This window comes from Cydia splendana, chromosome 11, assembly GCF_910591565.1.
Source record: "Cydia splendana chromosome 11, ilCydSple1.2, whole genome shotgun sequence".
Lineage (NCBI taxonomy): Eukaryota > Metazoa > Arthropoda > Insecta > Lepidoptera > Tortricidae > Cydia > Cydia splendana.
The window spans coordinates 11,865,896-11,883,757 of record NC_085970.1 but is presented as its reverse complement, the minus strand read 5'-3'; the positions used below and the strand labels follow the sequence as shown (position 1 = coordinate 11,883,757).

The following is a 17,862-nucleotide window of genomic DNA, read 5'->3' as shown; positions in this document are numbered from 1 at the left end:
GGATATATTAATGTTCAAAGTACAAGAAAATTATTACACGGCAAATCCGTAGTCAACTCGAGAAGTGGTAGCCACATCGCCGTTATCGTCACTCGAGTCTTGATCGGCAGCGGCCCATTTGCTGCAAGATATGTATTTTTCTTGACAGCAGTTTGACGCGACGAGAGATGACCATAACAGCGTTTGTCTATGTTGCACCAAACCTGAGTTCCAATAGGTACAGCCAGGGTTCAGCATCAGCTCTATCTTGGGTACTACTCTCCTAAGTGCTCATCGAGACGAGTCCGATGACCAAAACAGCGTGTACTTATGTTGTATTAAACCCGAGCTCCACTAGGTACTGCCAGGGTTCAGCTATCTGCTAGCAGCCTCTCCCTCTCCCTCTCCCTCTCCCTCTCCCTCTCCCTCTCCCTCTCCCTCTCCCTCTCCCTCTCCCTCTCCCTCTCCCTCTCCCTCTCCCTCTCCCTCTCCCTCTCCCTCTCCCTCTCCCTCTCCCTCTCCCTCTCCCTCTCCCTCTCCCTCTCCCTCTCCCTCTCCCTCTCCCTCTCCCTCTCCCTCTCCCTCTCCCTCTCCCTCTCCCTCTCCCTCTCCCTCTCCCTCTCCCTCTCCCTCTCCCTCTCCCTCTCCCTCTCCCCCTCCCCCTCCCTCTCCCTCTCCCTCTCCCTCTCCCACTCCCTCTCCCTCTCCCTCTCCCTCTCCCTCTCCCTCTCCCTCTCCCTCTCCCTCTCCCTCTCCCTCTCCCTCTCCCTCTCCCTCTCCCTCTCCCTCTCCCTCTCCCTCTCCCTCTCCCTCTCCCTCTCCCTCTCCCTCTCCCTCTCCCTCTCCCTCTCCCTCTCCCTCTCCCTCTCCCTCTCCCTCTCCCTCTCCCTCTCCCTCTCCCTCTCCCTCTCCCTCTCCCTCTCCCTCTCCCTCTCCCTCTCCCTCTCCCTCTCCCTCTCCCTCTCCCTCTCCCTCTCCCTCTCCCTCTCCCTCTCCCTCTCCCTCTCCCTCTCCCTCTCCCTCTCCCTCTCCCTCTCCCTCTCCCTCTCCCTCTCCCTCTCCCTCTCCCTCTCCCTCTCCCTCTCCCTCTCCCTCTCCCTCTCCCTCTCCCTCTCCCTCTCCCTCTCCCTCTCCCTCTCCCTCTCCCTCTCCCTCTCCCTCTCCCTCTCCCTCTCCCTCTTTTTTCACAACAAACACCGATAACGAACTCTGCGAAACATGAAGTCATAAATGTCCTGTGAAAAATGTCGTTCTGACTTTTTGACTATTTTAAGGTTAGGCTACAGGGCAAACCCTTAACCCGATCGTCTTTGGTTTAGGCTCAAATTGTAGCTGACTAAATTGTCCAGAGCCGTTTTTCTCAAATTTTTGATATCATTCTTCGTTTCCAAATTATCGAGCACCAAAATCAAAAATTCGGAAAAAATTTAATTTTATTTTCACTATTTCGACCATAACTTTTTTTGTTTTTGACTTTCTCAAATAATTATTTTTGCACCTTACAGCTCTCGTGATTATGCGTCTTTTGAGCCTATTTTTTAATATCATATCTTCACAACTTTCCGAGATATAAGGGGATCGCACTTTTTCGTGAAATCGGACCGTATACTGGAGCGAACGAAAAGACATTTCCAATGTCAAAAGAAAAGCGCACTACTCTTTAACTGCTCGGTTTTTTCTTTAGTGCTACGCCACGCGTAGCGCGTAGCGCAGGTACTAGTCAATCACGCTACGAATAGTTGAAGAATAGTAGATTGTACAAGGGCATAAAGTGACCCATTTTTACCCGAGGCAATTTTTTGGTCTGAGCGAAGCGAAGACCAAAATAGTAGACGAGGGTAAAAATGGACATTTATGCCCTTGTTGTACACTCTGCTTTTCACTTCGATTGCGAGGAAAATGAAATTATATTTTTCACGGCAATTTACACCACGAAATTGTCGTAAAGCGAAAGAACATAATACATAACCAATTCCCGCCAACTAACTTTTTAATTTTTTTTTTTCAACATGTGATCAGAGTTTCAGACGCTTGGTTTTCTGCCAAGTCAAACATTTCGGAGCATTTTTGAACGATAATCGACTCCTATTTTATGTGATTTATTAAATTTAATGACAGAAAATACGGATTTCTAATAAATTGTAGCAAAAATAAAATAATATAACAAGTTTTGTCATCTACACAATTTTATTGGTCAGTAAAATTGTGCAATATGTTTTAACTGTTTGGCTGTTGAGACCGATTACCTTAGTCTTAGAAGAAAATTTTACTTTTATGCTCTAGAGCATAAAATGCGATTTTATGTCGTCTACGCACGACATAAAGGTGCACTTTTTGAGCATGAGAAGTGAGAATATTATTGGCACCGATAAATTTAATATTATCGCACGAAATGGCTTGACTATAGGGTATTTTCCTACTAGTCAAATCAGTTACTTTTTTAGAACTGTCAAAACGTTTTGCTAATATGGAATTTATATGAAACATACTTCGAGCATAAGCGGCTTCCGACACATCGGAAGGGAGGGGCCCAAGCGATATATCACCGTGCAAATCTTTCTGCCATTTTTTGCGGGGGAAAAGGTGCATACAGTCGCACTTCTCACACACTTACATACAAAATCCAATCTGTAATGACGACACAAATACATAGAAATGACACCCTACACAGGCAAATCTTGCACACCTCGATCTGTTTTTGTGTACGGACGAGTCACAAGTGTCACAACACAACACAAGTGTAACACATTTTCGTCCAAGAATTTTATTGTTTTCTGAGAGATGAGAAGTCGGATTTATCGCTCGACCGATCCACAATTTGTACTGGGCGAGCAAAATCGATAAATCCAACAATTACATGAGACTGAAATATAATAATTGTGTTTAAATGTAATTAAACGTATGATATGTAAGTATAAAAATTATTACATGTGAAATGTTTACATGTGAAACACCTTCTTTTTGTAAAAATGATGTCCCCGACCTCTTTTTAAAACAAAAAACCGAGCAATTAGGCATTTTTTCTGCTGCTGTGTTCACTCGCGCGACTGGATTTGGTCTGGTTAAAAATCCGAGCGCAACTAGTTTTATTACCCGCGCTAGATCAGTTGATCTTGTACCTAGGCAGAGGGGAAATAGTGCGAATGCCGCCTCCCTTCCGTGTTGCTCGAAGGAAATATAAGATCATGACGTCACGGTCAACTAACCTACTTTTTATATTTCTATCCGATTTATTAAATAGAACTTGTTGTTAAAAATAACTCCTATCTGTGTTTTTCTAATAATTTTCTGGTGTTTTATTCCATGCATGGTGTAAAATAATTTATTTGAAATACAGTATAATAGGGTAATTCTTTTATAAAAGGGTAATAAAAACAACCACGACGGTTTTGATTAAAGCCTACTTGAGCTAAACAATCTTGAGCCCAATTACTTTTCTACATTTCAATTTATAAGTTTTCCAACTCTTGAAGAAGTCTGTTAAATTAAATTATTCAGAAACCAACGTGGCTAAATACGAGTATTAGGTCTGGAAATACCTAGGTATCAAATCTATTTCGTCTATAAGTACCAAAACCAATTAATTGTACCAAGACGGGATCATATTGCAAAACTGAGATATTAATATCAAAGTAAATACGATCCGTGTCGAAAAAAGGTTTCACTTGCATAATAACTTATCTATATATATCACTCCAGAAACACAAAGTATCATAACTAGTTATTCGCTCTATACGGATGACACGCGTCATGCCGAAACTTCTCATCCTTTTTTGTCCTTTTGTATTCCTAAAGACAAGTTTTATGACTAATAGGTTCAAATTATGTTTCGTCAACTATACTACAAGACTGTAAGGGTCGGTTGCACCAAACCGTCTGTCACCGTTAAAGCGTTCGCTAATTTGTGACGTCCCACGGGTAAAGGTGCATAATGGCGGTTGGCGCTTACGCTATTATTAGCGCCGCTCCAATATTATTGCGGTGCTATGCGACGTAAGCGCCAGCCGCCATAACGTACCTTTTGCCGTGGAACGTCACATTTTATTGTATGGGAAGTTTCATATTACACTGTTCATTGACGTTAATCAGTCCACCAAATGTGGTTGGTGCAACTGGCCCTAAGAGCGGTATTCAGAGGCCGATTATGTTTTAATAGTTCGATATGGCTTCATCTCATTTTGATAGTCCCTGAATAGAATCAACAGGCGTCTCACGATTACCAATGAGTGCGAGTGAAATGCCCTACGAGACGACCCCTGAGGGCCTACCGTGAAAATCGAAATTCTCAAATTGCGAGGATCTTTCTCTTTTACTCCAATGAAGGCGTAATTAGAGTGACAGAGAAAAATGCCCGCAATTTGCGAACTTCGATTTTCGCGGTTAAAGCCCTGATAGCATTTCGTGAGCACCTGAATTGTTATGCCTAAGCCACACTAACGGGAAACGCCGTTAATTATCGCGATAATCCCAGTGTGGCCGTATTAAAAACGCCCATTATGCCATAATCAACGGCGTTTCCCGCTAGTGTGGCCCCAGCATTAGCGGGTCACGTATTTAAATCGCGATCTATCATATCAAAAAGGATCTAATTCTGTTGTTCATTAAATTTTATTTGGGGACTACACACGGAAAGGCATTTCAATAGAAAAACCGATGTAAAAAAGTCAACATTTTATTATTAAATCAGTAGGTATAATTACTTACATCAACATTAAATTACAGTATGTAGACATGCGTCAAGTACCCTAACGTGATAAAAAAATACTCCATCTCTTCTACCCGTCTTGTACTGTCATTTTCAAAATTGTCACAAAATGGAGAGCGTATCAAACGACGTTGTTTAATATTAAATCGCATGTAAACTCAGTAGAAATACTAATATCCATGCAATATAGTACTTGTATATTCGTACAGCGTGTAAAACTCAAACTCTCCAGGTCTTTTTAGGAGAAAGATTTATGTGCCTATTATGCACTTCTGACTTATGTATCATGTATGTCTTCTGAATAAATAAAAAAAAATCTCTGGTTCCATAAGGAATGATTAATATTGTTTTACGATGGTGATTTTCATATTATTTATTTAAATACTTTTTAAACGACTTAAAAAAATGAGTTTCTCAATTTGTACAAAAAAGCGCGCCTTTCCTTTGCTTTTTTATAGATTTATAGTACTTAATTTTTATTAGACGTTGCACAATTCGCAGCTTTATTAAACTGCCTATGCAATATACATATATTAAAATAATAGGATAGGAAGTAGGATATAACTTACTTATATAAATTAATACGGTTGAAATACGCTCTCCCCACTCCAAGTAAACATTCAGAACTAGGTTCATGTTAAATAAGTAAACTCAGAGTTTACATTAACATTAGTAGAACTACATGAAATTGTATAAACACGACAAACAATTCAGTTTAGAACGTATGATATATTTGCCTTAAAACTACGTTTGTATCACAAAAGCTTGATACAAGTTTACAATTTAGTTCTTAGTGTTCTACAAGAATTCTAACAGGTTTTAAGATAATTTGTGCCATGTTCAACAAAAAGGGTAATTATTGTCGGTTTTCAATAAGGAGCTATTTCTATATAGCTTCAATTTGAAATCAACCTTAACGAACACCGACAATTTGGTACGTTTTGGTTGAAAACGTCGCATTTTTCCGTGCACAGCACTAAGAAAGAGAGACTGCAAAGTTATGGACATTTATATGTAGGAGTGTATTTTGATTTTAAACTATTACATAAGCGTAGAATGTCTATTTACCTATACCATTCCAAGTCGTACTCGACTTCTGTAAACCTTAGAGTAGACTGGTTATCACGGCTTTACCGTATTCGAATCTCAATTTTTGATCTCATACGTGACTGTCCCATTCCAAAAAATATTAAGCTCCTCCTCTGGTTTGGAAGGTTAGGCAATCGCTTTCGTAAAAACTAGTGCTTACACCAATTCTTGAGATTAGTTGCCAAGCGGATCCCAAGCTGCCGGGATAACGCTAGGAAATAAAAAAAATTACATGATTCTCTTAATGAGAAATGTATCTCCAAAATCTCCATATAGCAAGAGAAAGATTTATATTTCATATAAAGTCCAATATTTGTTACAAAGGCAGTACAATTGAAATTCGTATTCAAGAGATTCTGTATTAATTATCATTGCTAATATAATCTTAGAAGTTATTCCCTTAATTTTAAGTTTAAAAATAATATTCACTACGACTCATTGAAAAATAAAACTATTTTGTGCTTACCCGTGATTAAGATGACCACATCTTTCATTGAAATCTTTGGATTTTAAATAACAGGGTCATTAAAGTCGCTATAAATATTATTCAAATGTTGAGAAATCACGATAACTAAAAAATGCATTTATATTTTATAAGTTAACCAGTATAATTTGCTTTGAGCAAACAATCCTCGACGAAATCAAACTATTTTATAGAACAAAATGTTTTTCCTTACATATAAGTATATATATATATATATATATATATTCCCTTGTTAACTTATTAAACTTAATGTTTCATTGATTTGCTTAAATACATACTTGACATGACAGTTTTACTGTTTCAAAATATATAATAAGACGTCTTAATATAAACTAAAAGTATAACTTTATATTAAACAATTTAATATTCATTTGACTTCAATATATATTCTTAAAATTTATTTAACACGATTTAAAGCTTCGATTTTATCTTAAAAAGACGGTAACATACATTAAGAATATCATTATATTTTTTATAAATATCGTGCAAGTTAGGTGAAAAATAAAACATATTTCGTGATTTTCTTGCAACATTTCCCTCTACATTATTGTCCAACACTAAATAACATTCACGAAGATTTCGAAAAAATTATAACTCTTCTGTGCATTTAGTAAAATGGTATCATAGAATATTTATTTCATTATAATATCTATATTTCAAAGCACATACAAATACTATAATGGCGCCCAAACAGACTCGGTATGAACAACACAAACCGACAAATTTTTCTAGACCCCTCAATTCAAACTTTAACTGCAAAAAATGCAATTTTCCAATAACAGAAACGATAAAAATACTTACAAACTCGCGTCAGTTAGCCTTGGATATGTCCTGAATCTATCTAACCCCTAACCCTCCATTTAACCAAGTCTGTTTAACCCTTTGCTTACAGGTATGTTCCAACTGACAACAATTTTACAACATTGAATCACTTAGAGGTACCTACATTTAATTCTACATGACGCGATCAAGTCTTGAAGAGAGTGTGCGTATGTATATTAAAAATATGTTTATAAATATAAAAGTGTATAAATACCACCAGAGCAAAGTGGACAAGAAAACATTCAAGGCTCCAAATTTCAATAATAACTTGTTGAATGACAAAGATATGACATGATATCTATCAGGATATGCTTTTAACTATAAAATATATAAAGGGTATACGTATCTACGTCTAAACTAATCATAAATAATCGCTAAGGGTTAAATTCATGTCTACTGTAACAAACAATCTAACCTAGTCTAACACTACGTTTCAATATCACCGAACACCAATCGTTAAACTACAGTAAATGGACATACAACCCTTATTTTAGTCACATATATACCTATACATTTGGCATCGTGAGAATTCCAAAACGTTTCCCGGTCCTTTGAAGGCGCGGCTTTCTGCGGAGACGCGCCATTTTGTGTTGTTTAGCGGCCATTTTGAGATGGTTCACAGTCGTCGTCTCTTCATCTGTGAACAAAAACCCTTTGTGACAGTCTGAAATGAGAAATGCAAAGAGAATTCTGCAATGTTTTGGCGCATTTAATCAGAGGGAATAGTGATAGTGCGCTAGAATTCCTATTATTTAAAATACAATGAATTTATTTTCACTAAAATCCATTTCACGGAAATATTACCGACTTGTATATGCACATGTATTCCTATTAAAATACAATGAATTTATTTCCACAAAAATCCATTTCGCGGAAATATTACCGACTTGTATATGCACATGTATGTTTCTTTACATACAATTTACACGTGCTGTAATTTGAAGGTTATCAACTCCAGTTTCAATATTTAATTTGTTTCTTTCTTTAATTTATTGCCATAGGGAGTCATATATTTATTAAAAAAAAAACAATACAGGTATTGTGTTTGCAATATACAACATTGTTTACACAAATATTAAAAAACTATATTACAATGCAAGAATATACCTAAACGTGCCATCGCATACGGTTGTTGAACTGACTAAGAAAGAAAAAAAAAACGTTATAATCATTTGAGCAGCTTACCTTCCATTTAAGCAGCTCAGGCCATTCGAATGGTCATTGGTAGGTAGCGCGACGTTGGAGGGTGGACTCTTGTTGAGCGGGTACCACTGGGCCACCGGTTTCCGAGGGTTGTCCAGCATCTCAAGCCAATGCTCGCGACCCATGCCGATAAGGGAGGAGCCGATGGCCGCGCAGCCTATCAGCTCGTTGGAACCAATCCTGTTAAAAAACGATGTGTTATTGATGACACCATTCTAAAAATCTCAAAGCTATTATTTAACAAATTCATATTTTATACAGCCCAGTGTCTTATACCCTTATTTACAACTTCCTTCGTACCAAAGAGGAAAGTCTAAGGAAAGGTCAAAAGGTCCTGAATCCAAAGTATGACTATTTGACTACCGCTATTCCGTATCGATCCTGGTGCCTCACGAGCTGCTTTCTGTCTAAAGGATGACTCACGTTAGACCGAGCCGTGTCCGGGCCGGAGCTTCCAGCCCTTACTATTCTATGGCAGGACAAGCGATCACGTGATACTTTCCATAGAAAACGATGCGCCGGAAGCTCAGGCCCGGATACGGCCCCGTCTAACGTGAGTCATCCTTAAATCAAGTTTTTGAAATGATCGTATATTACTCAGCTTCCGATTTCCGGACATGTCTGATACGAGAAAAATTTAAGAAAATGAGTAAATTAACTGAATGCCAGCCGATGATTGTGTGCAGCACGAGGCAAAGTAAGTAATAAAGTAGTTTTTAAGAAATTTCGAGATATAACTAACCTGTCATAATCAATCACTTTGACCAGCAGCGTGATATCAAAGACGTTCTCCGAAGGCAGATCGAAGACCAGAGCCTCGTTGTAAACCGGATTCAGTGTATTCTTCTTGACTGTGGTTTTCTTCTTCTTTATCCTCTTGCCTTGGCAGATAAGGCAGATTTTCACGTATGGGTCTGAAATGGAATTGTTTTGTTAGAAAGCCCAATGTCAGCGCCTTTTTCTACTGACAGAAATGGCTTAACAGACTATAGGTATGCATAAAATTCAAACTACGAAAATACAAATGCATCAGAAAATACTAATCTTACTTCAGCAAAACGAGAATTGTATAAAATCCAACAATTTCATTCTTGCGTGACACATACTCGTACCTACAAGACAAAATCTCTAAAGATTTATATCAATTTTCAAACAAGGATCAAGTGAAATACCATTCTTTCTCGTAAGCTAAAGATTTACGACGTATATGCGCTTAGTGTCAGTACTGTCGCAAACTTTCGTGACCCGTTCAATGTAACAAGTGAACCATTTTAGTTACCAAGTAGCTGTCATCGAATTACAGACCCCGAAGTTTGCCCCCGGTAAATTAGGGATCCTTAATAGTTTAGTGTTGGGGAAGCCGGAGAAAATTGGCATAAACCAATTACTTGTCTTGTGCCAGTGGCTCGACGAGCCATCAATTAGTTGATAGTATTCGATGTCAGGCAATTATTAATTAAGTGGAGTTCGATAGTTAGGAAGTAAGTAACACCGGAGTAGTATGGCATTACGCTACCGCCTACTTCTTTTTTATGGACTATCTGAAAATACGAGGATTTTTGTGGAACAAATCGTTCGACACTCGTATTTTATCCGACACGTTCGACTAACGCCCCCGCGATTGGGCCGCCGGTACCAGCGCTATGACCATCATTTTTCTTTCCTTCATTACGTACTTAGACCCCTGACGAACCGCCATACTGGTACAAATGACCCAGTAAAATGTGTCACTGTCTCCCGGTCTAGAAAGTTAACAGCGCTTTGTCTGTTTGCAGCTTGTATCGAAAGCCCTTAAACATTGCATTGCTTAGACAAGAGACAAATCAAAACTATAAGATGCATTGGGTTGAGTTGTTTTTATTGGTTTTTGAGTATAGTTCATGATTGGAGTTCACACACACGTAAGCTAGGTATCAGTTATGATTTTTTCAAAAATTAAATTATATAAATTAAATTATTGGGAAATGAAAACATCGTAAGGAAACATAATAGGTCTGCAAAGAAAGTCAAAGGTGTGTTTTGGATTTCTATACCGCGTATATTCCCAAACAGTTTTTTACAGACTGTGTTCTACAGCGGGATATAGGTATACTCGTATACTGATGAATGATGACTCTTCATTAAAAAGAATGCCGTTGTTCGCCCACGTGCCTACCAGTTTACGACTAACAAGCTTCCGAACAGATCAAAGCTTTGCAGCGTTAATCCCACGGACAACTTGTAGGTAGGTACTCGTTCAAATTGCCACGTCCGACGTTCATTGCTATTGTTATCGCACTCTGAATGGGGCACGAGTTTGCAGATTTTAATATAAGGAATTGAAAAGATACGTAGGTACGTAAAGGATGAAGCTCAGAATCTTTTAAGAAACTTGGTTTTTATGGTAATGCTTGGTCATAATCTTATTATGTGACTTGTTTATGAAATGTTTCTCGTAAAAAGGCCCTGTTTTGTGTTTTAGTTCTTACAAATAAAACTTCAAAACTTTATCAAAAATGGCACTTTAACATAAATTTTAAATAACTAAATAGGTCCATGGAGTCCCAGCGCGCACAAGTTGTTCGCAGAAATCGCGAAGCTACTAGGCGACCTCCCACAACCTATCAGCATTGCTATACAGCGAGGAAATGCCGCCAGCTTCCTTGGTACAATGCCTCAAGGGCCCATTTTAGATTTAAGCTAGTTATTACTTTCGTTTAGTAGTAGGTACCACTGTATATATCTTGTATGTAAATAAATGATAGTAATATTTTTTTAAGTTACATTTAGCACAAGCAATTTTAAAAGAATGACATGACAGTAGTGTAAAACGTTACCTGATGATCCACTGATGTCCATGGCCTTAAGGTTCCTTCCTTTGATGACGGTGACTGTCAACCGACCGGCTGTCGGTAGGTAGCAGAGCGACAGCATCAACTCCCCGAGGTCTTTCTTCTCCTGTTGCCAAACAAAAATATGCTCAGTTGGTATTTAATAAGTCATAACCTACTCGTTCTGAAACATCAAAACGGTTTGCTGGAAATTAATAAAAGTTCCGTTAAAACATTGTTTATTATTCAAAAAATTGTAATTACAGCGTTCGCCAATAGATTACAATCTTAAATACTATTTAACCAACATTACCTAACCTAATTTTTAAATTGACTACACTACACTACTTAATTAATACAGCGATTCAAATATTCGTTTACATTGTTCTACGAGCTGTGACCACTTGGATGTGAACACATCAATGTGTGGTGCCATATTAAGCACAGAGTTGAGCAGCGTGAGTGCGGTGTGTAGCAGCCGCGCGCTGCTCAGTCACCCGCGCGCATCAGGTGCATACAGTCTTACCACCTCACACACCAGCTCTACACAATCCACCCTATTATGGATGACGCCTAGGGCGAGCTTCGCTACTGCTAGGTGTCGTCTGGTTTCTAGTGATTCGTACCCTAGCATGCCTAGCAGAAAACGCGACGGGTACAAACATAATTCTATGCTGCATCCGCCTCATATACTTACCTACACGATTTTTCGCTTTCTCCTTACTAGAATTTTACTCGTATGCACGCGCGATCAAACTTATTGAACTCGAATAGGTGTCCTAAAACTCAATTGACAATCGTGCGAACTTAGTTCGTACGAACGCGCGATCAAATATATTAATATCGAATAGGGTGTTGAAAATAACATCGCTAACATGACATTCGATAATCACGTCGCACCGTCAGGGAGCGGGGTGGGTGATGATCGCGTATTCGCGTCCTAATAGGACACCCACGGTGCGATTCGGGAAAAGACTTAGAGATTCACTAGATATGAAATAGTAAAGATATGTGACGTTCCACGGCAAAAAGCTTATATTTCAATATAAGATAACAAGACAAACTAACAAGGCTAACATAATAACTCAACTGCAAATATTGATATCAAATAATATTTACCGTAAGATTTTCATATTATCATTCTTATCAATAGGAAAATAACGACATCATTAGTCAAAGCAACAATACTCGGCCTTGAACCTTCCTACCTTTATTCCAATATTCAATACACCAGAAACGAGGACCCGTTGCCCATTATCCATCACTTCCCTCACACACGCGAGGGTACGAATCAAGATAACCATTCTTATTGCGACCCCTGGGAGCCTAACCAACATAACAACCGTTGATAGAGTTAGACCAGGAAAAGTCGATTTTGTTAGCATAACGCAGTGCAAGTGTTATTTAAACGTCATCATCTCATAGAAGTTTTACGTTTAAAATAACACTTGCCCTGCGTGTGCTATCAAAATCGTTGCAGACTTGTCTTGGTCTAACTCTAGAAAACGCCAATAGGAACTTAAAATTGTTACAATAGTAATTACTGGCAATGCAACCCATTTCTCACAAACAATAAAGATTATGATTAAACTTAAATGGGGCGTTATCTATGAAAAGGGACCTTATTGTCGATGGCGCTTACGCCGCACGGCGTCGCGCGGCATTGTATTTATATCGGAGCATCATTAATAATGGCGTAAGCGCCATCGACAATAAGGTCCCTTTTCATAGATAACGTCACAAATTAAGTATGGAAACAGTCACGTGACTTTTCGTAGCTGTCATCAGGATATTTTTTTCTTCGCGTTAGGCGTTTATCGATGTAAGAATGTCATCTTGGCTAGGCGCCCTGAGATCCGGAAAAAAAAATATGGAGATTTTACTTCATTTTGATAAAGATGCCAAAACCTCCGTGAAACACAAACATATTAAAAATAATAATAGGTCACTGACTTTTTTTAAGTTGAATAGCTCGAAGAGGAGGAGGAGATGGGTTATTATGGAGCGAAACATGTAACCTTCGACTTGAAAACATTAGTCACCCGTTTTAATACATTTACTAAGTTGGTTGGGGTTAGATGAAAAGGGTTTTTCATAAGGGGTAAGAGAAAAAAAATCAATTTTTGCGACTTTTCAAAAACCCTTTCAATCCTTTTTTTTTTCATGACCCAGGGGGAATCCTTCATGGATCCCACTGGCCCGGGAGAAGGATCTCATTGGGTATATCCGACTTCCACTCTTCTCCGCCTACCTGGCCTCCTTCGGCGCTGAGGAAGCGAGTTGGCGTCGTCCTCGCGCGATCATTCTGCGGCTTCCTTTTGTGTCAGAACGGTGACGCCAAAGGAAGCCACTGCCGCCCATGCCTCCTCACTGCTGATCATACGGCGTATTAGCGCCGGCAGTGAGAGCTAGGTCTCCTCCCACAGCCGCGGCAAGGGCAGCGCGAGGCTCCGCCCACGCAGGGCAATTCTCGCGCGTGTGTTGGGGCGTGTCCACGGCTCTTCCATCACAATGGTGGCACACTGTCGTCGGCTCTCTTCCCATCCTCTCACACAGGTACCAGCCGAAGCAGCCGTGCCCCGTCAGGAGCTATGTGAGGTGGAAGGAGGGTACAGGTACACCGTGCTTGCGTTCGACCCATTCTTTCAGAACGGGCCAAACAGCGGCCACCAGGTCCCGGCTAGCTCCCGGGATCTCCAGACGCTCCGACCATTTTTCATAGAGCACCTCTCGTGCTTCTTCCCGCCACTTGCGAACTTCTTGAGAGACGGGCCAGTTTTCCTCCCTCCTTGCTGCTATCACCCGCGGACAATAGCAATAGACCGCGGACTGAACCTTGGCTTCAAGGTCCCAAGGCGGGCTCCCGGCTAGCAGGCCGGCTGCTGCGTGCGAGTTATCGCGATACGCTCTAGCCACCCTGAGAGCTATGGCCCTCTGCGGCCAACGCCCATATTGGCGCCCCGTAAAGCGCCATTGAGCTCACCACACTTATATAAAGCCGCCTGCAGGCTCCCCCTGGACCGCCTAGATTTGGGAGGATCCGACCAAGGGCTCCGGCTGCAGCCAGCAATTTCGGAGCCAAGCGCCTGAAATGTTCCTCGAACTTCCATTTACCATCGAGAACGAGTCCTGAGTACTTCATCGTCGACCCAACGGCAATGGAAGTTCCTCCCACGGTAATTTGGGCTCCCTCCGGTGGTTTGTTCCGAGGCCCGTGGAAGACCAGAACCTCGGATTTGTGCAGTGCGACCTCCAGACCTAGCACCCGAATCCTGTGCACCACGTATGCAACTCCTGCTGTAGCTACATAGGCAGCCTCCCTGTAGGTCCTGCCACGGGCTGATGCGAGGGTGTCATCAGCGTAGCAGGTAATGCTGACTCCCCGCAAAGAGGCCCCGCGTAGGACCCAGTCGTATCCAATGTTCCACAGGAGTGGGCCCAGCACCGAGCCCTGTGGAACACCGCACGCCATCTCCCGTCTCCCCCTACCGTCCTTAGTTGGTAATACCACAACGCGCCCGGCAAAGTAATCCGCCACTGTTTTTTGTAGATAATAGGGCACGTTGTGATATTTGAGTGCCGCTTTTATTGTCTCCCAGGGTAGGGTGTTGAATGCGTTTGAGATGTCCAGTGACACGGATATCACAACCCCACCCTGAGACACCTCCTCCTCGGCGAAATCCTTTACGCGTTCAATCGCGTCCAGTGTCGAGCGTGCGGGCGGAAACCCTTTCAATCCTACCCCAACGCACCTATGTACCTACTTAATTTGGTTCAGAGGAGTGCACTCACGTCGATAGGAATAACAGGCTTCCTTCAAAACCACTAACCTTCATAAAATATCCCAACAATGGGCTGTAAGGTACTTGAACAAAATGTCGTATCTGTATGGAGTTATCGAGAAAGATCCGCCATTTTGTGTCAACCAAAATGGAAGTGGTGACTGATTAATGACGGCATTAGGACAAGTTTTATGCCTTTGGGTTAGGCGTTCGTCCCTGGTGATTTTTACACGACTGCCCAAACAAAAAGAGTGTATTGTTTTCAGCGTTCATGTTTGTATGTATGTGAGTTTCTTTATTCCACCTTAACTTCTGAATGCCTTAACCGATTTAGACGTATACATCATTAGAATCCTTACGTCATCTCGGGTAACATAGGCTATGTGACGTCATTATAAAAACAATATGGCGGACTTAATACGCCATATTACGCAACCTTTAGAAAAAAATATCGTGCAAACCTATCGAGTAGGGTATCAAAATGAAGGGCTGTGAAAGCCGATTGATAATATATATGCAACATGTGGGTTTAAGTTTCATTTTGAGAAAGTAAGAATTGACAAAATATGTTAAGAGAAGCTAATCTCATAAAACCAAATATTATTATTGAATGGGATACTTATTAAAATAAAAGGAAAGGGTTTGACCGCTGATCATAAAAAAATATAATTATATTATATTAGGTAGGTACATACTACTCATAGTTTTTAAAACATGTTCGTAATTGCGCTTATGGAATCGAAAAGTTTAAAATATAACTTCTATTTATTAATCGATACGATACAGAGTCCGTCTAAGCTAACTCTGCACCGACTTTGGCAGAACAAATCGTGAAAGTATCATTACCGTACCGTACCGTATGGTTTGATTTAATTTTAACATTTATGATGATGATGACATTTTTTTTAAGGCCGAAGGGTGAGCTCCACGTAGGGCCTACGGCTCAGAGCGTAAGAAAGATGTGCGCTTCCTGCAACTTGTCCAAGTATATGCACTCGGTCCAAAGCCAGGCGCCAAAGACGCCCCCACACTAAAAGGGTCAGGCGTAGCCCGACGTACGTGACACGCTATACGCTTACCAAAGCCGGGCGCCTTTGACGCCCTCATACTCAAAGCATCGGCCGTAGCCCGACATACGTGGCGCGTTGTACGCGTTCCAAAGCCGGGCACCTTCGGCGCCCTCACACTTAAAGGTTTTGGCGTAGCCCGATGTACGTAGCGCGCTGCACGCAGTCCAAAGCCAGGCACCTTCAAATCTCTCATATTAAAAGTATTGGGTGTAGCGTGACACGCTGTATGATTACCAAAGCCGGCCTCATACTCAAAGCGTCGGGCGTAGCCCGACGTACGTGGCGCGCTGTACGCGTTCCAAAGCCGGGCGCCTTCGGCGCCCTCATACTAAAAGAGTCGGGCGTAGCCCGACGTACGTGGCGCGCTGCGCGCGGTCCAAAGCCAGGCGACTTCTACTTTCTCATACTAAAAGTGTCGGGCGCCGAAGGCGCCCTCTTACTCAAAGCGTCGGGCGTAGTCCGACGTACGTGACACGCTGTACGCATACCAAAGCCGGGCGCCTTCGGCGCCCTCACACTTAAAGGTTCTGGCGTAGCCCGATGTACGTGGCGCGCTGCAAGCGGTCCAAAGCCAGGCGCCTACGACTCTCTCATATTAAAAGTATCGGGCGTAGCCTGACACGCTGTATGATTACCAAAGCCGGCCTCATACTCAAAGCGTCGGGCGTAGCCCGACGTATGTGGCGCGCTGCACGCGGTCCAAAGCCAGTCCCCTCAACATTCTCATACTAAAAGTGTCGGGCGTAGCCCGACGTACGTGACACGCTGTACGCTTACCAAAGCCGGGCGCCTTCGGCGCCCTCTTACTCAAATCGTCGGGCGTGTACGAGGCGCGTTGTACGCGTTCTAAAGCCGGGCGCCTTCGGCGCCCTAATGGTAAAAGAGTGGGATGTAGCCCGACGTACGTGGCGCGCTGCACTCGGTCCAAAGCCAGGCGCCTTTGACTCTCTCATACTAAGTGTCGGGCGTAGGCCCACATACGTGACACGCTGTACCCTTACCAAGACGCCTTCAGTGCCCTCTTGCTCAAAGCGTCGGGCGTAGCCCGACGTTCGTGGCGCACTGTACGCGTTCCAAAGTAGTCGGGCGTAGCCCGATATATGCGGCGCTCTGCGTGCCTTTCTGTACTGAGGACGCCCTCGCAAAAGTAATATAAAGTGACTTCAAATGATTATTAACGAAATCATGACCCCAAAATTAATTAATTAAATAAAAAATTAATAAACACGACTGCGAAAAAGCGAACTGAAAAGATAAAAATATTTTTTAGTTGTGTTAGTTACTCAACTCAATGAATGTAAAAATTCTAAAAAGTATAAAATAAAATAAATTAATTAAAAATTAAAAAACACGACTGCGAAAAAGCGAACTGAAAAGACAAAAATAATTTTTAGTTGTGTTAGTTACTCAACTTAATGAATGTAAAAAATTATTAGAATATGAGTGTTTAGTGAAGGTTATAAACAACAAACGCAAAAGTTTTATGCTCATTTAGGATCGTGACTGTACCTGTGTATTTTATTTCAATTGCAGTCGGGGACCTTTTAAATGGGAAAATGTCAATACATCAAGGTCCCCGACTGCAATTGAAATAAAATACACAGGAGTCACGATTCTAAATGAGCATAAAACTTTTGCGTTTGTTGTTTATAACCTTCACTAAACACTCATATTCTAATAATTTTTTACATTCATTAAGTTGAGTAACTAACACAACTAAAAATTATTTTTGTCTTTTCAGTTCGCTTTTTCGCAGTCGTGTTTTTTAATTTTTAATTAATTTATTGACCTAAGTACTTCCCGTTATTTTGTCTCATCATCATCATCTCAGCCATGAGACGTCCACTGCTGAACATAGGCCTCCCCCTTGGACCTCCATACGTGCCGGTTGGAAGCGACCCGCATCCAGCGTCTTCCG

General features: G+C 41.3%; 1 protein-coding gene across 2 annotated transcripts in view; it reads right to left on the bottom strand.

Annotated features, from left to right (window-relative positions):
- Nucleotides 1–8,257: 8,257 nt before the first annotated feature.
- Nucleotides 8,258–17,862, bottom strand: part of LOC134794906 (synaptotagmin-10-like) — a 166,810-nt gene continuing 157,205 nt past the window's right edge. For both annotated transcript variants that reach the window (XM_063766755.1, XM_063766756.1), the window contains exons 8-10: nt 11,099–11,219; nt 9,025–9,196; nt 8,258–8,462 (exon numbers count right to left, since the gene is read on the bottom strand). In XM_063766755.1, the coding sequence (XP_063622825.1) occupies nt 8,261–8,462; nt 9,025–9,196; nt 11,099–11,219 (495 nt within the window). In that variant the 3' untranslated portion in view covers nt 8,258–8,260. The remainder of the gene's footprint in view (nt 8,463–9,024; nt 9,197–11,098; nt 11,220–17,862) is intronic.